The sequence below is a fragment of the Meriones unguiculatus genome, chromosome 7 (assembly GCF_030254825.1).
Source record: "Meriones unguiculatus strain TT.TT164.6M chromosome 7, Bangor_MerUng_6.1, whole genome shotgun sequence".
NCBI classification, from domain to species: Eukaryota; Metazoa; Chordata; class Mammalia; order Rodentia; family Muridae; genus Meriones; species Meriones unguiculatus.
The window spans coordinates 117,585,554-117,597,918 of record NC_083355.1 but is presented as its reverse complement, the minus strand read 5'-3'; the positions used below and the strand labels follow the sequence as shown (position 1 = coordinate 117,597,918).

The 12,365-nt window shown below is 54.4% G+C and overlaps 1 protein-coding gene across 4 annotated transcripts; it reads right to left on the bottom strand.

Moving 5' to 3' along the window:
* Window positions 1-4,027: 4,027 nt before the first annotated feature.
* On the bottom strand, window positions 4,028-7,771 carry Tmem121 (transmembrane protein 121). 4 transcript variants are annotated; one of them, XM_021655259.2, is made up of 3 exons: window positions 7,639-7,771; window positions 6,320-6,590; window positions 4,028-5,560 (listed from the first exon to the last, which is right to left on the bottom strand). In XM_021655259.2, the coding sequence occupies exon 3, from the start codon at window positions 5,379-5,381 to the stop codon at window positions 4,425-4,427; it is 957 nt and encodes a 318-aa protein (XP_021510934.1). In that variant the 5' UTR covers window positions 5,382-5,560; window positions 6,320-6,590; window positions 7,639-7,771; the 3' UTR covers window positions 4,028-4,424. The 4 variants fall into 4 exon arrangements, with proteins under 4 accessions (XP_021510934.1, XP_060244264.1, XP_060244263.1 ...); XM_060388281.1 differs by having other exon boundaries at window positions 6,320-6,586; window positions 7,639-7,722; XM_060388280.1 differs by lacking the exon at window positions 7,639-7,771 and adding an exon at window positions 7,320-7,566.
* Window positions 7,772-12,365: the final 4,594 nt, after the last annotated feature.

Below are 12,365 nucleotides of genomic sequence, written 5' to 3'. Positions count from 1 at the left end.
CTTTCCTGCCCCTTCCTGATTCATCCTCGACTATTAGCAAAGGAGCTCCTCAGAGGCCAGGTAGCCCATCTAAAAGTCAAAAGAGTAGATAGCTTTTCTGAGGGTCACTGGTTGGTGTTTCTCATAGTTTCTTTGCTGAGAGAAATCTGATCACCTATTAAGGTAAGTGGGCTTGATTTTCGATGAATTTGAGTTTCATTTTTGTTTTGAGACCAAATTTTTCCACAGCAAATGTTAGCTTGTTTTAGAGGGTAAGGTGAATGGTCACAGGTCCAGACGTTTCCCTGTGATGGGATCAGACTGGAAAGGGCAATCTGGCCCTGTCCCACTGTCACTCCAAAACAGTATCAAAATAGGCAAAGATAGAAGAGGTGTTCCCAAGTGCCCCTCCCTCTTCAGAATCGAGGGACTCAAGGGGCCAAAACCTGAGCTAGCTCCTTCAATTCCTTCAGAGATGTGTGCCTCTATACGGCTCCCGTGCTTGCTCATGTCTGGGATTTGACTTTGAAAGTTTGCCATAGTGCCAAGGTAGCGGAGAAAGCATTGAGTCCCAAATCCAAGATGCAGTATTTCCTCATCTAGCAGGCAGCATGACACAGCCTGAGGGTAAAGCTTCCTCTCGCCCACAGATTCAGCCTCAGGGAGACAGTGAGGGCCAGCAAGGGGCTGCCCAACCCAACTCGCCAGAGCCTACCTCCTCTGAATTTAGTATGGCGTCAACAACACTGAGATCTTGGAGGTTTGCCCGGGGCTTGGCACGCCACAACAGACAGCAGTCCTCAGTGCTGCCATCACCCCTACAACACCTGACAAGAGTAAGAGAGAGCCAAGAGATCTAATGCATGCAACCCTCTCACCTGAACCAGAAAAAGGACAAGGGTTATTCTGTGGTTTTGCCAAAAGGAGAAAATTCCAGCTCTGGAACTGAAGTTCAGTTGCCTACCGCGCACGAAGCCTCGGTTTCATTCAGCACAGTGTTCGTGTCTATCATCCCAGCTCTGGGAAGGTAGGTGCAGGAGGGTGAGGAGGCCGGGACCATCACCCTCAGCTACACAGTGCAGTCAAGGTCAGGCTGGGGTGCATGAGACCCTGTATCAGTAAACCAACTAACAAACACTGCTTTCTCAGCTGCCCAGAAGGCTGGGCAGGAACAGCCCTGGAGCTCAGGAGTTTGGAGCCAGTGTTCACCGCGGGAGACCCTCCTCTAAGAAGCTTACAGCTGAGAAAGCCAAGAGGGTTGAGCATACTTGCTGCTCTCACAGAGAACAGAGTTCAGATCCCAGCATTTGGGCTGTGGGGAGGAGTCTTTTCTTTCCTTTTGGGGAGGAGTCTTTTCTTTCCTTTTCTTTTTAAGATTTATTTATTATTGTTTCCCCTGCATGTATTTCTGCATGCCAGAAGAGGGCATCAGATCTCACTATAGATGGTAGTGAGCCATGTGGTTTCTGGGAGTTGAACTCAGGACCTTCGGAAGAACAGCCAGTGCTCTAACCACTGAGCCATGTCTCAGGGAACTAGTCTTGACCACCATGAGGCTAGGCTCCGGGTCCCAAGACCTGTCTGGACTCTGGTTAAGATCTCAGATCTTGGCACTTCAGTAAGCTTGGACAGTAGGCCCCACTCTGCAGTATGGGCATAGGTGGTTAATATATCCAGACAGGAGAGACCGCTTATGGTGTTGCCTGGGAGAAGAAGGTGGACAGAGTGGATGTGCTCTTGAAGACATCAGAGGTAGGTCAGTTCCTCAGAGGGGCCCAGCACCTGGAGAGAGCCCTGGCCCCAGCCCTGCTGGCCATTTCTCTTCCTCCGCTCCCCACCAATGGTCTGATGAGCTGGCTGCCCATGCTGTCTGTTCATCCTGACTCTTCTGCCCAAGCACTCAAAGAGCATTTCTCCCCAACCCATATGGGCATTTGCAGCAACACCCAACTCACCATGCCCTCCAGTGCCAAGCCACAGCCCCTGTCCCTTCTTGGGCCTCCTTTGCTGGCTGGTTCACCATCTAAAGTACCCTAAGGGCTTAGCCTTTGACCCATTATGTCTCATGCTTCTCATGTCTCATGCTGCATGCAGCCTCAGAATCCTCTTCTGAAACAGACACGAAATCCACTTCAGGATCCTGACAGTGAGCATGTTGTGACGCTCCACTCCTCCAAACTTTGGGCTAGAGCCCAGTCCTCCACAGCAGTTGACCTCACGTGGTAACTCCCAAGTCTGCTCACTAACCAGCTCCCTGCCCTTTGGCAGTAATCCACTTCCTAACCCAACACCTCACGTGAGGTATCCCGTGACCAGCTATTCCTCAGCTTCACACAGTGACCTTTCCTGATGCTAATCACATAAGCCACCACTCACAGCCCTGGGACACCTGCTGTTTGAAGGCCCAAATCCAAACTTCTTTTCATGTCCTAAGGACCAGCTCTGCCCAATGTTCCTCCAAGATGCCCATCATACCCAGTCCTCTTAAGGGTCTCAGGTTAAGGTCAGCAGACTAGCACCAGAATGTATGAAGCAGGAATGAATTGAGGAGGATGAAGGGTGCCCTAGCTCTCTCCTCTACTACATCTGGCCACACAGGCTACCTCAAGAGGAGGGGGAAGGGGTGGCTAGATGCAGCTAGATGAATCTGACCCTTTAGCAAATGAAAACACAGAGACAAGAGACCAGCAAGATAGGATGGCCCTGGCTTCAGCAAGAGAAGGACAGAGACAACATCCCCAACACTCGGAATCAGAGCTCACCCCTTGGGCCTCCTCTACTGAGCTCCCCACCTAAAACTGCACAGAGCCAAGGACAGCCAGGGTCTGCCCATTCGCCGGGGAACTCTTGTAGCCACCCCCACGTGTGCTATATGGGGTCACTGTCCTGTGCCATAGGCCTTCACTGTCTGCGTCTTGTTGGTGGGTTGCAGTGTCTTGGGAATGTGGAACCCAGAGCCAAGGCTTTCAGGGTGCCCATCAGGCACTGGAGAGGATGTGGTCAGATGTGGAGACAAAGCCCAGTATGGAAGGCAGAGGGGCACTGCCACACTCTACCAGGTCAGGGGTATAGCCATGCGTAGTCCTTGTGTCCCTGGGGAAAACAACCTCCAATGACAGCTGCTTGCAAAACAGGTGACTGTCAAGATCCAGACTCAGAGAAACAGCTCTCTGGGTGGGGGGAGCAGTCGGTGCATCCAGAGGTGGGCACAGGAATGAAACTGCCCAGCTGTGCACAGCTGGAACCGTTCCTGTCTACAAGCAGTGATAGACTGGACTGCAAACGCCCTGCTCTGGGTCACAGGGCACAGACCCTTGCTTCAGGGAGACGAGTGCGAGGATTGGGCAATGCAGTGAACACAGGCTGGCAAGCCACAGGGCTGTGTGGCACTGCAGATGCCAGGCCAGGAATACACGTAACCATGTCCCCTCACGGGCAAGGCTCCTCACAGCTTCATAAAGCCCCAGATGTCAGAGAGAGAGACACCCTGAGGCCTGAGGCGTTCCCTCAGCACAGGTGCAGGGTAGAGGCGAGGGAGTGGCCACCTGCAGGCAGACCTCAAGGCTGGCGCACTGGGGCAGGGCCAGGCCCAGGTGACATGAGGCCAGACTGCTCTTCTGGCTGAGGCTGCATGCAGCTTGGGAACAAAGCTGGCACCTGATCCCATTTATACTGGCAGCCATGAGCCCAAGCCACGCACAGGCAGAGGGAGTTTGCACAGGAAGGGGATGGAACCTGAGTTGGGAAGGGCAGCAGCAAGAGGCCTGGACAACTGTGAGGAGGCGGGATGGGAGTAGGGGGTTGAGGTACCTCAATAAAAGCAGACTTTGTGGGGACAGGCACAGTGAGGTGGGAGAAGAGAGGGTGTTTCTGACACAGGGCAACAATGGAGCCCACCCAGGGACTACTGAGAACCACCTGGAGAAGAGACTGAGACACACCGTTTGCTCCAGGGGTCCCGGGCTGCCCCACAGCCGCCAGCACTCAGCAGTCCCTGCCACTCTGCCCAGCTGTTAGGCAGGAACTCATGAAACAAGAACAGCCAGGCTTTGGGTACAAAACTGTAAACACAAGTCTTTAAAATGACAGAGGCCTCCTTGGCCCCAAACTCTGAGCAGAGGCCCCTACCATAGGTCCAGATCTCCTGAAACACTGCCCTCCCTTCCCACCCCGGTAGCCCAGCAGCAGGCAGGGCTTGAACCATCTCCACTTGAGGCCAGGCTTCACCAGCTGCTGCCCTGTGCATCGAAGTGAGCTGGTGGAGTGGAGGCTGAGTGTCCGTGCTCCGAGAGATTCCTGAGATGAAGAAGCAAACGCGGCCCCAGACACCCCAGGCACTGCACAGGTACCCACAACACCTGTCCCTAAGGGGAGCCTGCCCCATCCCATCCCATGCAAACCGCACGCAGCTAGTCCAGCGTCTGTGCGGCCCGCGGGGGGGCCTGTCACGTGTCCAAAGCGTCACGAGTGGGTGAGGGCCCGTGGGGGCGCACCGGCGGGCCATGCAGTGGTGGAGGAGGCGGCACCGAGTTGCGCTGGGAAGGCGGTGGCTGCAGCTCAAGGGCAAGCGCAGGCGGTGGAAAGTCGCGAACCTGACGACGGTACTCGAGGAACGTGCAGGCCTTGGTGGCCAACGCCACCACGTTCTTGCCTACGAAGATGGCGGAGACTCGGCTATCGCGGAAGAGTGCCATGTTGGCGGCACGGGCCAGCACGGCTACCACGTTGACAGTGGCGAGGCTGAGCACCGGGTACAGCATCATCTTCTGCGGCGCAATGTGCTCCCCTTGCATGCTGACCTCGCTGAGCGCCACGCAGGGCAACACCAGCAACAGCATGTAGCAATAGAAAAAAGTGAGGCCTTCGGCCCACAGGGGCAGCCCAGTGCGAGGCGGCTCCCACAGGTTGGCCTGCATGTCTAGCAGATCCAGCAGGTCTAAAGCCACCCAGAAGAGGCGGCCGCGCAGGTCCTCGCGCTTCCGAAAGGTGCGCACGTATTCCATGCGGTCTAGTGCCACAAGCAACAGGAACAAGCCCGGCACACATACAGACAGCAGCAGCGTGAGCGCCTTCCGAGCCACTGGGTCGGCCGCTCCGCGCCGCGCCGCCTTGTAGTTCTGAAAGATGAAATACAGCTTGATCTCCAGCACGAAGATATAGAGGAACCAGAGGATCATGGCGTAGCCACGCTTGGCCGTGCGCACCTCGGCCCCCACCCACACGGCAACGTAGCGCAGCACCAGCAAGAAGCACACATCGCCTACCAACACGATGATGCACACACCGATCTTGCGCGGACCCTGGTTCTGCTCAACCAGGTAGGCGTCCATGACGGCCATACTGCCCATAATCACCAGCGTGGTCAGGCACACGTGGCGCCGGTCCGGAGGCGGCAGCACCATGGTCAGCGGCCCGGGCTCGGCCCTGGCGCGCACAGTCCCAACGCCAGGCGGGGACGAGGTCCTGCTGGGTTCCGGAGAGCAGCGGCCCCCAGGCTCAACCCTCCGGCATGGTGCTGCGCAGCGGGGCGCGGGGCTTGTACAGCTGCCCGGAGCGCGCTGCCGGCCGGCGAGCTCGGAACCTGGGAAAGACCAAAGACAAGTCAGATTGTGGTGTCGAGCGGCACCGAGGCACCCGGCAGCCTTCCCAGGCCTGGCTGTTTCCTGCGCGGGGTGCTGTCCCCACGCCGAGTGCGGGAGGGCCTCTCGGACGCACCCACACGCCGCTGCTAGCACCCGAGACCCGGAGCCCGGAGCCCGGAGACGGGGCCTCCAGAGGGCGCTGCAGCCCCACCTGAGGGACCGATCTCATTCCCGCCACCGCCAGGAAGGAAATGGAACGGAAGTGGTTTCTCCCCGCCGCCACTCGCATTCTAAATGCCCTGGTGATCTGTCCCGGCTGGGCCCACGCCTCCGTCTCTCCTGGCTCTGGCAGCCTGAACCACACAACGTCCGTCCTTGTGGCTCAGGGCCGCCGGCTTTAAGCCGCTTCTTTAGAGGTTCTGGCACCCTTTCCTGGTGTTGCGCTGTACTCAACGCACAGGGAGGCTTGGAAACCCAGGTCACACCCTGGGGACAAGGCACTGAGCAAGTTTTCCGATCCTAGATGGACAGTCATTCAAATTATCCATCTCACAAGTCCCTCGCGCCTCCCTGTGACGGCTTTGCACCACCGATGGCCCCTTTCCTCCATCCACACTGTCTCTCCGTTCTCCCGAGGGCAGAACAGACGGTTCTCTTCCCTAACCCACCGCTGCTAGCCCTCGCCCTGGGAACCGCTTTCCTCCTGACCACACTTCCTACACCCTCTCTCTGGCCCAGCACACTCGCACTTCCAGCACCTCTGGTCGCCGGTGGGCTTCGGCCACAGGCTTCTCTGCACCTTCAAGGCCAATCTCAGGAGCGCTGTCGGCAGGATTTAGTCTCCTCCTATGTTCCTGGCACTGGCTGTCATGTCTGTGGTACTCAGATGTGATGGCCAGATTGTGGGTGCTGATCTGGCCTGTTCACACTTCCGGCAGCCTTCATCCACCCAGCCCAAAGTCACTTCCAATCAGGCCTCTCCGCTCCCCTCCACAGTACCTGGCACGAGGGCTCTGTTTACTGTCCTGTCTAGACAAAGACATAAAATTTATTGTCACCATGACAGGGATGCATTCAGCCTGCTCCTGGTGACACCACAGTGACCCTCAAACTCCACAATGGCCCCTGCCTCATCTCAGCTTCTGCCCCCTCCACTGGGGTTCTCACTGCTACACTGGAGCTGCACTGGGGTGTCTGGGGAGTCATCTGCCCACACCAGGGCTCCAAGGACCCACACTTCCCAGGTTCGGGATCCATTTCCATTCCCGCTGGCAGGGCCTCCTCCCCCAGGACGCACAGCTAGGCCCTGCCCACCTGGAACTCCCTCCTTTGGCTACAGCCAAACACCGAATTTCCTTCCTCTTAGCAATTGTCCAGGCCGAAGAGCCTGCTGCTAGCTAACCTTCCTCCCCATTATCTGCACGCCATCGCTCCCTAGACCAGTCACTGTCAAATGCCAAATGCCATGAGCACAATGCTCTGAGCTGGTAATGGGACAGACCCCAACCCCTAGGAGAGGAGTACCTGGCCTTCAGGAAGCCAGAACCCAAGACTGGCGTCCCCTCCCCCACACTCTGCCCTAGCCCTGTTCCCAGGGACCCAGCCCAGGTCCACCTGCCCTGGGTCTCCCACGCCAGTGACAAACGCCCATCCCAACCCTACCCACTGTTCAAACCTCACACGGAGATTCAGGGCCTCCAAGCCCTAAAATGCCTGCCTCTCCCTCATGCTTTGCAAGGACTCCTAGCCCCTTGGTACCTCCAAAGGAGCGGCTAAGGCAAAGGAGGGTCCTCTCCTCCTCGACCCCGTGGAGGAGGGTCTAAAGGCTCCCAGCAGACTGCGTTTCAGTTTGTCTTTTCCCACTAAAGGTTTCCCCATGGCCTGGCGGGCCTGATCCCGCCGCCATGCAGCTGCCCCTGCCCATCCCACGGCCTGCAGCCTGGGGGCGGGGGCGGCACAGGCCCACTGGCAGCCGCCACTGCCGCCGCTGCAGCCGCCGCCTACCGCCCACCTCCGCCGACCTGCTCGGCCCAGCCGCCCGCCTCCTGCTGCCCCGCCGTTCGCGTCCCGCGCTTACCCTGCCGGCCAGATGCAGCGCGCCGGCCGGCCCCACCGAGCCTCCGCGCCGGGCCCAGGCGCTGGGTGCTGCGCTCCGCCCCTCAGCCGCGGGCACCGCCTCCGGCCGAGGCCCCGCCCCGCACCCCCGGGACGCCCAGACCCCAGCCAAGAGAGGTCCCTGGACCTAAGGCTGTTGCGTAGTACGGGTTGCCATGGCGACAGATCTGCGCAGCTCCTGCGCCCAGGGCAGGTGGCACTAGGTGCCGGACAACCTGGCATCCACCCCAGAGCCCGTGGTCTGTCCACTTGGCCTCAACACACAGCAAAAATCGTCAAACAGGTCTCATCAGCCCTCACACCATGAAATTTCACTGTCGATCTCCAAGTTCAGACCCTGACAGCCAGCTCACCTGCTACACAGGCTGGACCCGGACCCGCGGAGGTGGCTGGACGTAAGGGCGGGGCTAAGTGCCCGCTAGCCGCAGTTATACCTCCTGGCCAGATCTGAGCAGTGTCCTGCACGGACACACGAGCTAGGGCCTAGATCCTAGCACTAGAGTTTTATATCCTATGGGAGAAATCCAGCTGTGAGGCTCTCAGTCAGTAGAAGGACCAGATGGGAGCGCATCAGAGAGGGAGAACAAGGCTCTAGGCTTAGACTTCTCTCGCTAAGCGCCCCATTCTTACTCTTCCATCCGTATAGCAGGGCTGCCCTGTCACCAGAGGAAGACAACAGGGAGGCTTACTGGTTGCCTACACTTCTTCCCCAGAGCTGAGGTTTCCCTCTGGCAAGCACTGAGGACAAGGGAGCTGAGGGGACCTGAAGGGGTGGAGCTGGGGTCTCCTCAGCACCCGTCAGCGTCCTCAACAAGACATTGGGGCACGGTGGCCAAGTATGAGTAGGTGATGGATGCCGTTCTGGTGACCCTGGGAAGCTAGACTATTGGGCCATAGAGGGCCACCCTCCTGGTGTGGGGATGTGCTTCCACGATGCCCATCAGGAGAGAAGAGTAGGGAAGCGCCAGTAAGGAGTGCAACGGGACCCCAAAGCTCTCCTTTGCCCTGAAAGAGGCCCTACCTACACCTAGCAATGGACAGTTTATATCTCCTCAGCCTCAGGGATCAGGGGCCCGGACACCAACGCCAGACTCAGCATGGAGATCAGACCCAGTAAGGAGGTAGCACTTCAGAGCCCTGGACCTGGGAGGAAAACACTCCTGGCAGAGTCAAGCAAGGCTGGGAGGAGAGGGGTGGGCAGCCTGCGTCAGTCCTGGTCTGTTTTCTTCCCTCTGCCCTCTCCTCCTTACTCTCAGCCATGGTTAGCCCAGCCCTCACCTAAAACCTGCAAGCTTGCCTCAGTACTCTGTATCCCACGCCAGCGTCCTTGAACGTGTGGGAAAAGGGACTCTAGAAGCCCAGTCAGTCAGCACATGGACTCTACAGGCCTCAGAGAGAAGCAGCCTTGACTCTAGCCTGCTGGGACTTACGCCTATACCACCACACAAGCAAACTGTGTTGCTTCCAGCAGTGTGTCACAGGAGCCAAAACCATTTCTGACCTGAGGCAAGTCCACACAACTACACCCAGAAAGCTCTGAGGTGTTGTCCATAAGCAAAAGGCAGGGAAAGTGAGCACTGTGGCCATACCTACAGATCAGCTCTCAGGACTGAAGCAGGAGAATGGCCAAGACCAGTACCTTACAGCACAATATCTTTTCTAAATAAAAAATGTCGGAGAGGAGAGCATAGGGCATGCACCTGTTGTCCCAGGTCTAGAGTGAGACCAACAGAGAATGGTCACAATGGCCCAGGGTAGCCCATACAATGTAGGTCCAGAAGACAATTCCAGGTGTGCAGGTTCTAGCCCACTATGACCCACAGAGCCTCCTGACTTGCGCCTTACCCCAGCCATAGCTGTACTCCATCAGCTCTCTGGGTGGGATTCAACTGCTCAGCCTCAGAGCACAATATGAAAATGTGCAGGGTACAGTCACAAACTGTGCTTCATTCAAAGAACCAAGAATCCTGACCCATGAGAGGATGAAAATCAACATGGCCCAGCGCAGAATAATACTGAAACACACGAGCAGATGGTCAAGCAGTACAGAAATACAGGTCGGACAGGAGTAAGGCTGGTGCAGAATGTGAAAAAAAAAAAAAGCATTATGATCTATACCAACAGGAGGAAAAAAAAAAAACAGTAGGGTTTGGTGCACACCTTCAATACCAGTACTTGAGAGGCAGAGGCAGGTGGATTGCTATGAGTTTGTGGTCAGTCTGGTCTACATGTCAAGTTCCAGGCCAGCCAAGGCTATGTAGTGAGACCTTGTCTCAGAAAAGAAAAAGAAATCATATGATCCTATCAAATGATTCAGCAAAAGTCTGCAGCCATCAATGAACCAGAAACAGAAAATGTACCTAGTTCCTACATCTATACAGAGAGCCTACAGCAATCAACAACAAAACCCACAATTATCACAAAATTTAATAACAGCCAAAGGCCAGGTACGGTAGCACATGCCTGTTACCCCAGCACTTGGGAAGTGGAGGCGTGAAAGTCCAGGGCTCAAGGTCAAGGTCATCCTCAGTGACATACTGAGTTTGGAGCCAGTCTAGGCTACATGACACTGTCTCAAAACACAAGTTTGGATGCTTAGATCCGTGGCCAAGAACAAGATAAAGATATCCACTCCATTTCTCCCTCTTCAACCCCATTTTATCAGTCCTGCCAAAGGTGGGGAAATTAGAAAATTAAGAAAAGGACATACACTCTAAACTCAGTTTAGACTCTAACCTCAATTTGGTGGTGGTTCTCAACCTGTGGGTCATGACCCCTTTGGAATCACAAATTAGATATTCTATGTATTGGACGTTTACATTACAATTCATAACAGTAGCAAAATTAGTTACAACATAATAATTTTGTGGTTGGAGGTCACCACAACATGAGGAACTGTATTAAAAGATCATAGTGTAAGGAAGGTTGAGAACCACTAGTTTAGAAAGAAATATGTGTGTGTGCATGTGTCTGCATGTGTGTGTGTGTTTGTATGTATGTATGTATAAAACTGTCCCTGCTGATAGAAAACATGACCGTCTGTAGAAATCCCATGTTTCCTCTCAGACAGTCTGGAGTGTTCATGAGCGAGCTTAGAAAAGCAGGACACTAGGCTGAAGCAGAAAGTCCCACAGACCCTGAAGTTGGCCAAGGCAATGGCTTAGTACTCAAAAATTAATGCTGCTCTTGAAGCATGGGATCTCTATGAGTTCAAGGCCAGTCTGGTCTACACAGCAAGTTCTAGGCCAGCCAGAGTTATATTGTGAGACCTGCTCTCAAAAAAAAAATAAATAAAAAAAATCATACTGCTCTTTGGGGTATAACTCAGGACCAGAATTTGGTTCCCATCACCCACATAGGGTACCTTCCTGTGACTCCAGCTGTAGGGGATCTGATGCCCTCTTCTGACCTCCCCCACACACACACCCACATACTGACATACAGACACACATAAATAAAAATAATCTGAAAAAAATGCACTAGAAATGAATGGTTAAAAGCCAACATTTTAAAAGTCATAACATTTACAATGGTAGCTATTTACATTACAACTGGTAGCTAATAAATACCTACCAGTAAGTTACATATGTGGTATTAATCTACAAAAACATGTATACGCTAAAAACTGAACTATACTGATGGAAGAGATCAAAAGTGTCTCAAGACTGGGGGCGCTCCAAGCCCATGAGCAACAAGCTTCACCCCAGCGGCCTACAGTGACCTATAGGCTGACTGCAGCTCCAGCCAACAGCTCTGAAGGAAGTTAGGGTTTTGTTGTTGTTTTTAAGATTTATTTATTATGTATAGTGTTCTGTTTGCACGCCAGAAGAGGGCCACCAGATCTCACTATAGATGGTTGTGAACCACCGTGTGGTTGCTGGAAATTGAACTCAGGACCTTTGGAAGAACAGCCAGTGCTCTTAACCTCTGAGCCATCTCTCCAGCCCAGCCCAGAAGGAAGTTTTACAGATACAAATAAGCAGACTAGAATGTTGGTGTCTAAGGGTAAAGCCACAACCCAAACAATGCTGACACAGAAAGAAAAAAAAAAAAAGACAAACAGTCTTGATAGCGGGGAACAGTGCTAAACATTGACACTACGTGGCTGAAGTGTGCCAGGCAGGCGCTTTGCCGTAAGCCACACCTCCTAGCCCTCATTAACATTTTTTTTTTTTTTTTTTTTGAGACAGGATCTCCCTGTGTATCCCTAGATAGACCACAGAGTTCGCCTGCCTCTGCCTGCTGAGTGCTGGGACTAAAGGTGTGCACCAGCAGGTCCAGCTCATAATCAACCTGGGAATTTTATGTAAACCTAAGTGGTCAGGACAGTTTGTACAGGCGGAGGAAGACGCACAGAGGCCCGTGGGACTAGGGAAGAGGTAGCTCACACAAATGTGGCCGTGGATGTGCAAAAAGCGCTGCTGACCAGCGCACATGCCACACCGCCCCGCAAGCAGTTCAGTGTGTCTTGGCATATTCGGAAACAAAAAGAAAGGGGTTTCAGTCCACCGTGTTCCTTACCCAACAGTTAAGCAAAATGTTAGATGCACCCTAGTGTAAATACAAAGTTAAAAAACTTTCAGAAGAAAAAGAAATAAAAAACATCCTTATCTGAGCATGTGGCACACCTTTAATCTCAGCACTCAGAAGGCAGAGGCAGGTGGATCTCTGTGATTTCAGGCCAGCCCG